Genomic DNA, 7,770 nt, shown 5'->3' on the forward strand with positions numbered 1-7,770 from the left:
AGATCACATGGGGGATATGCAGTATGACAAATATTGACGCATACATAGTGTTAAATGTAAAGAGGATGCTAATAATCCTCAAGGAAGAATGTTGCTTATCAATAGACATTGACTCAATCTGGCCCCGAGCTCTGCTTGGGTTTGGGTATAGTCTGGTAGTATATATAGGAGGTAGAAAGTTGAATGAAGTCAACACTCAGGTGAAGCAGATTTCCTCACTTGGAGCCTACATTGTGGTGGATCTTCTCAGAAATGCAGCTGACTTTGACTCTTTCAGGCTCCGGTAGGTTGCCATTCATCCATGTACCTCTCTGTAAACCTTAATATTGCAGACATATTCAAGATGTGTTTGGAGTGTAGATTTACTCTTGGATATGATGTGTTTTTGTTTTTTGTTTGTTTGTTTGTTTGTTTGTTTTTTGTTTTGTCAAAGTGCCTCTTAAACATTAGTATTTAGACCTATTGATTACAGTAACATTAACTTGTCTATTAAAAAACATTTTACAGTGTTTCGGGTTAATGGTGGAGATTGAATGTAGTAAAACAGTCTCAGATAATTATCTAAGGTTTCTGTTTCATGGTTAGTCAAAGCTCCATGTGTTTACAAACTACTTGAAAAGCTACTTTGAAGCAAATGCACACTGTGAAATGTCTCCTACATTTTCATTTCTCTAGTGGAGAAATGTCACCATTTTTTTTGTATTTTCTGAGTTATAAGCAATAGCAAATCAAATATAATGGCTGAGGACCCTCAGAAAAGATACCATCCTAAGACAATCCATCTATTGTAACCACCAATGCATAGATTATTTCAGTTTGTTTCTCTGACAGCAGGAATGCAATTGTTGCTGCTGGTGTCAAGCCTATTCCTTTGGGAGAATGTGTCCTCCAAACCAACTGCCATGGTGCCCACTGAAGACCTGTATACTCGTTTGGCTGAACTGTCTCATAGTACATTTATCTTGGCCGCAGATGTGTATAGGGAATTTGTAAGTAATGCCCTTGCCTCTGGATTCTTATCTAAAGGGGCCTTCAAGTAACTAAATACTAATAAAGTTGGAATGTTCTATGTATATAGTTCCAAAAATTTCATGTGTTATAGGTAATAGATTCATATAGCAAAATGTGGAATGGGCAGAATATGAAGTTACATTAAAATATCAAACAATTGTAAAGAATTATATGACATTTTTAATTTTTCTATAACTCTAAAAATAATAACTTGTTTTGAACTTTGTCACAGGAACATTGATTTCCTTGTAATTTTCCAATGGGTTCTGTCTTCATGACCATTTTATACTTACTGATCTGAAGATACATAGTACAGGAGAATTGCATTTAAGTTAGGTATATGGAAAGAATAAATTAGGAAAACTCAAAACCATGAGGTACTTATATGATAAGTAAAATACTAAATAAAATTGAAACCATGACAAAAAGTGAAAAGCAAAAACAAAACACAATAGCTCTTTTTAAGTTCACAAAGGCTAAGAAATATGGTTTATCATTTTCAGGAAAGTGTTTTAGTGTAATTGAAGAGATGATTTAGAAACAAAATATATTACCTTTTCTTCAGGGATATAACTCATAGGTTCAGGGTCTTACAGTTAGGAAACAATAGAGAAAATTTCCATTGAAAATTGAGTATATGGATTATATACCCCTACATTTATAGAGAATATACATTTTCATTGTTAGTTTCCCTCATTTGTTTTTCTAATATCCTTTATTCCTTTCTCCTAATCTTCCAGCAGTATATTTTTAAAATCCTTTATTTATTAATTAATTTTGTATTTTCCTAATAAATACCTTATGCAAGTGTATTCTTTATATGATTAATATAGAAATATTAAATATTTTGTGAATTCTTATGTTACTCACTGCTTAATATTTCCTTAATGCATGCCCAGAATTTAATAGTTAATTGTTGACTGTATCAACAGTAATGAGTTGCACAATTTTTACAACCTTTGTATGAAGGAGACCCTTGGTAATATTTGAAAGAAAATTTATGAAGTCACAATCCATACTTTAAAAGGCATATCACTTTTTAACCAATAAAAATAAGATATGTATAAAACTGCATAAAAATAATAATTCTATGACTCTTAGCCAAATCCTAGGAAACATAATACTTAAAATTATATTAATCAGGCATTTGGGGGCATATTGTTTTTTCTTTGCAAATAATATTAGCAAGGACAATAAAAAAAACAGCAGTAAAGAGGGGAAAAGATGGGGACAATAGAAAACTAGTTTGCTCATGTATGAAATAAAAGGTAGGCTTATTATATTTCCATTAATCCACTATTTCAAATATTGTAAGATTCTTAAATATAAAATTGTGTTGTTTTTCAAATGTAATTTTCTTATGGATATGTATGTTTCCATTCAATTATGAAACCTCAAATGAATCACAACATTTAAATTCTTCCAGGATTTGGATTTTTTCGATAAAACTTGGATAACAGACAGAACACTTCCCCTGTGTCATACTGCTTCCATCCATACTCCAGAGAATCGAGAGGAAGTCCATGAAATTAAAGTAGGTTTTCTCCCTGTTTTGTTTTACCAAACAAATAATGATACATGTTGGCTAGCTTTTCTATATATTAAGCCCATAGAGGTGTGGTAATCTCAGAATTAATAGATAAAGGTGGAAGGGTCAGAGAATAATGACATCATATAGTTGATAACATTAGCAATAACTTAGATGACTGCCAATTCACATTTTTCCTAGTTCTAACTGTCTAGATAGAAGCCAGTTTCATCATAACCTTCTGTTTGTCACCTGGGAAGTTCTTCCCTCAATTGGTAACTCATTCTTGAATATATTTATATACATATAGGGTAAACACCAATCCAGTTGTATTTGTGGTATGGCGCTAAAGGATCTTCTGCTGGCAGCACTTGTGAACTTTCTTCCTAAAGTTCTCAACTCTCCAGGACCTACTTCTGTCCCTTCATTATCTGTACAGTCTTTCCTGACTGGTCTGCCTTCGCTTGTATCTTAACTGAAAATCAGCTTCCTAAGAGACTCCTCTGTAGTCCGTCTCATGCTCCTCAGGATGACTTCCATTTTGATGAGGTCTTCATAACTATGAAGAAGATCTAATGTGTATGTGCTACGATTTCTTCCCTTTGACTACCTATCATAAATATTAGAGTTTGATTTACAAATAACTAATATGTAGACTTACCTCACACACATAATCTATTGACTAGTCATACTCATATTAATAGAGTAAATAACATAAACAATATACTCTCATAAATAAATTTACTACATAAAGGAAAATAAAAGAAATAGAAATGGAGGAAAACTTTTGTACACACTTAATTTTCTACAAAATACATATAGCTTTCTATTGACAGAAAGCATTTGATGATAACGAACAATTTCTGATTTTTTGAGACGATAATGAGAGTCTCCAAAAGTAATTTCTCTTGTTTGCCAAGTATGAATTTACCTTAAATTTCTTTTATATCATACAATCACTCTTAATCATTATTGTACAGTTCTTCTAAAATCATGTATGCTATCAGCACTGGCTTGTCAATTTCCTACATAAATGAAAACATTTTTAGAAATTCTGACTGCATTTTGCTCTGATCTTTATTTTTGAAATCTCTAGGACTCCTCATAGCAAAATCTAACAAAAGTCATTTTATTTTGTATTAGCCTGGAACTGTGTTAACACTTCTTTGCTCAAAATTCCATTCTGATTTCTACTGATACCTGGAATTAAATAAATCTCTATAATAGTTTTTCTTCTGCTAATGTCAATACATAAACAACATCTCTAGAGCTGAACGGTGGGAATCAGGCAGATACCTGAAAAATAAAATTTTGAAAACCATTTTTCTTCAGTAATCATGTTTTCATATTCTATATAGAAGTCTGAAGAATATGAGAAACGAATTTGGCTGACTAGTGTAGAAATTATTTGAGCCACTAGCTTCTGACAGTGTTACCATCTATGTTATGAGAGATATGTTTCTGGACACCTACTAAGCCCTATCGACCTTGTTTTCTCTTAGATAGGGAAGCAATCTAAGGGAAGAGATTTAATTAGGACAGATAATATAATGTACAGAAACACAAATTATCATCATTTTAAAGAATTATTAAGACCCACTTCGTTTTATTTATCAAAGTGGAAATCGAGAGCTGAAAATATTCATTTACACAACATTTATATGGTATAAAATATTTGTAAAGTATGAAACCATTAACACAGTATTATTAATAAAAATATACTGCTGTTTGCCTCCTTTGTGAAAAAAACCACAGGTGTTTAACTATTCAGCTCTATGCCACCTAGTTTAATGTGATGTTCAATGATGTTTTCTTAGACTGAAGACCTTCTGAAAGCAATGATCAATGTTTCAATTTCCTGGAAAGAACCTCTGAAACACCTGGTGTCTGCACTGACTGCTCTTCCAGGAGCTTCTGAGAGTATGGGGAAAAAAGCTGCTGACATTAAGGGCAGAAACCTTATAATTCTGGAGGGACTTCAGACAATATACAACAGGGTGAGTTGTTTATCTGAATGTCTTTGTTGATGCTATGTACACAAATGGTAAATGGTATAATGCAAAAACAATTTTGAAATGCTCAAATCCAAGGGTATTTAATAAGAAGTCCACAGAACATTAATCTCCACAGAACTGCTGTGCCTGAGAGTAATTGAGAAAGTTTCTTTTCTAGATGGGGTGGGCACTCTTGCACAATTCAGAAGATCTTATGACAATCATTTTCTGTATTGCTTATACATTAACACATTAAGTGAAATATACTTTTCATACAGAATGTTTCAATAAAGTACACAAAATGTAGGATAGATGAATCTGAGAAGAAGAAAAGCATCAGGACACTCTACCAAAACTTATATAGTATAAAGGGTGTGAGCACACACACACATACACACACACACACACACACACACATACACAGACACATTTATATAATTATATATATATATATAATTGAATGTGGAATTTTACAAAAGACAGTCAGAAGTTATAGAGAGATAGAGAGGAAGAGAGACAGAGAGACAGATAGATATTGCCAAAGAGCACCTTCCATGTTCACCATCTGTTTACTTGTATAAAGATATACCTTGTATGAGATCAGTGTCATATCAGAAAATATATATGCCTGTCTCCAAATTCTGTTTTGGTTGTTTAAGTCCCTTATATTAAATTCCATGATTTCTCACCAAAAACTTAAACACCTCTATTTTCTTGTAAATATTATTTAAAATTTAAAAGAAATATGCACTGGGAGATGTCTCATGCCTTTTAGGAATCTGTGAGAACTTGCCAGTTCCAGATTTTTATCTCAGAAGAATGATGTGCTGGTTTCACTTTATAACACTCAGACAAGGGAATCAAATTGAAGCAGACTGAAGATTAGATCCATGTAAGAGTAAGAGTATCTGTCTCAAAAGTCAAGGGAAAAGCCAAGGTGAAAATTAACCCCAAATTGAGTGCTGACATCAAAATCTAGTGTATTTAATAGTACAAAAAATGAACTATGCACATATGCACACACACACACACACACACACACACACATGAGAGAGAGAAAGAGAGAGAGAGAGAGAGAGAAAGAGAGAGAGAGAGAAAGAGAGAGAGTAATGTCAATAATAACATTCCATTTGATGTTTAGACTCAGGCTAACATTGAAGAAAATGAAAATTTTGACTACCCTGCTTGGTCTGGACTCGAAGAACTGCAGTCACCTAATGAAGACACTCATCTTTTTGCCGTTTATAACCTATGCCGCTGCATTAAAAGGGACATCCATAAGATAGACAGCTATATCAAAGTCTTGAGGTGCCGAGTTGTCTTTCAGAACGAATGTTGAGTGCCCACCCAGCAAAGCCCTGCCCACATGGTCTTTGTTGATCCAGACTTGTAATGCTTTCCCCTCCTCAGTTATGTAGAGCTATAATGGAATTATTGTAATAAAATAAAATAAATTTATTTAGATTCAATGTGAAATTTGAAGTGTCTTGTTTCCCTTTTATATCCATTGGGTCCAGGCTTTGGTGATGTGTTGCATGTAACATTCTCAAGGTTGAGAGTAACATAAGCTATTGTAGATCTCAGTGAATAGAGGTAGACAAATTAACACAACCAAAGAAAGAGATTGTCACTATTCATCAGCTCTGTTGTATCAAGAAGATAGATATATCTGAATAGTTTATTTAAAAAAAAAATTGTCAGCAAATTTTTAGTCTAATAACAAATAAGTTCAATGCTACTTTTACTATTCCTAATTACAACTATTTTAAATATTCCACAATATACAAGGGGAGAAGTATGAAACATATATGTATTTCTACAGCCCATCTGGCACCTTGATTATCCTTAAGGTCAGCTTAGAAAGAATCCACATGCTTAGATTTATGTGGTTCTGTCAACATTTCATGTCATATCCAGGGTATGTGACACTCTCTTCATCCTCCAGATTTTAAGGTTTCATAGCAGTGAAGGCTGAATTTATATATTATTGATGTTTCTGCACTATCCCCTTTCCTTAATGGTGTCTGAATTTCTTTAAAACGAGAATAAATGAAAAAAATTGTGATAAATTAAATTTGATAATTAAGGAGTTTTAGTGAGTAGGTTGCAATGAAAATGAGATGTTTCTATTCTGGATCTTAATGTAGGAAAACATCATGGGATAGTGTCTTAAGTAAGACACATGTTCTGTATAGATTCCATTTTCTCTGTCAGAACTTTGCAATCTGCAACATCCTTTCTATCTTCTGTCAATAGTCTTTGCTCTCTGAATGCTTATTACTAAAGAAAAGTAGTTCAAAATATTCCCTCCATGAAATAACATGGTTTTCTCACTCATCAGACCAACTCCAGCAGTGAACTGGGAACATGGATCCATCACTATGGGCACTCTCCTGGAATGCTCACCATTTTTTTACTGCCTGTTTTGATACATTCAGAACTGACTAGAAGTACAATTTAATCGCAGCCATTAACCAGTGGAATTTGTAGTCCCTTATTTGAAACCAAGAGGAGTTCCTCTACTGACAAAATCAGAGAGTGATGTTTGTGTCATGGTAATTCTATACCATTACATTGTGTGTAACACAACACATTAAAATAAAAATGAGTTATTTATTCTGCCAACAAAGCAGGCTACCCGGGCCTGATCTGGGGCACAAGTCCCTTCCGCTTGACTCGAGACTCGAGCCCCGGGCTACCTTTCCAGCAGAGTCTTGCCCAACACCCGCAAGGGTCCACACGGGACTCCCCACGGGACCCTAAGACCTCTGGTGAGTGGAACACAGCGCCTACCCCAATCCAATCGCGTGGAACTTGAGACTGCGGTACATAGGGAAGCAGGCTACCCGGGCTTGATCTGGGGCACAAACCCCTTCCACTCCACTCGAGCCCCGGCTACCTTGCCAGCTGAGTCGCCTGACACCCGCAAGGGCCCACACAGGATTCCACACGTGATCCTAAGACCTCTAGTGAGTGGAACACAACTTCTGCCAGGAGTCTGGTTCGAACACCAGATATCTGGGTACCTGCCTTGCAAGAAGAGAGCTTGCCTGCAGAGAATACTCTGCCCACTGAAACTAAGGAGAGTGCTACCCTCCAGGTCTGCTCATAGAGGCTAACAGAGTCACCTGAAGAACAAGCTCTTAACAGTGACAACTAAAACAGCTAGCTTCAGAGATTACCAGATGGCGAAAGGCAAACGTAAGAATCCTACTAACAGAAATCAAGACCACTCAC

At 34.9% G+C, this 7,770-nt stretch overlaps 1 protein-coding gene across 2 annotated transcripts; it reads left to right on the top strand.

The window, feature by feature from the left end:
- The first annotated feature begins 209 nt into the window (after positions 1 to 209).
- Positions 210 to 6,009, top strand: Prl3d3 (prolactin family 3, subfamily d, member 3). Of its 2 annotated transcripts, none has more exons than NM_001361097.1 (5): positions 210 to 283; positions 832 to 989; positions 2,438 to 2,545; positions 4,357 to 4,536; positions 5,675 to 6,009. In NM_001361097.1, the coding sequence occupies exons 1-5, from the start codon at positions 253 to 255 to the stop codon at positions 5,870 to 5,872; spliced, it is 675 nt and encodes a 224-aa protein (NP_001348026.1). In that variant the 5' UTR covers positions 210 to 252; the 3' UTR covers positions 5,873 to 6,009. The 2 variants fall into 2 exon arrangements, with proteins under 2 accessions (NP_001348026.1, NP_742168.1); NM_172156.3 differs by having other exon boundaries at positions 835 to 989.
- Positions 6,010 to 7,770: the final 1,761 nt, after the last annotated feature.

This window comes from Mus musculus, chromosome 13 (genome assembly GCF_000001635.26).
Source record: "Mus musculus strain C57BL/6J chromosome 13, GRCm38.p6 C57BL/6J".
In the NCBI taxonomy this organism is placed as follows: Eukaryota; Metazoa; Chordata; class Mammalia; order Rodentia; family Muridae; genus Mus; species Mus musculus.

What these genes read in the sequence shown, in the direction of transcription:
- Prl3d3 (NM_001361097.1), top strand. Translation starts at nt 253, where the DNA reads ATGCAGCTGACTTTGACTCTTTCAGGCTCCG. An exon ending in AGGAAGTCCATGAAATTAAA is followed by an intron (nt 2,546 to 4,356) that starts GTAGGTTTTCTC and finishes ATGTTTTCTTAG; the next exon opens with ACTGAAGACCTTCTGAAAGC. An exon ending in TTCAGACAATATACAACAGG is followed by an intron (nt 4,537 to 5,674) that starts GTGAGTTGTTTA and finishes TTTGATGTTTAG; the next exon opens with ACTCAGGCTAACATTGAAGA.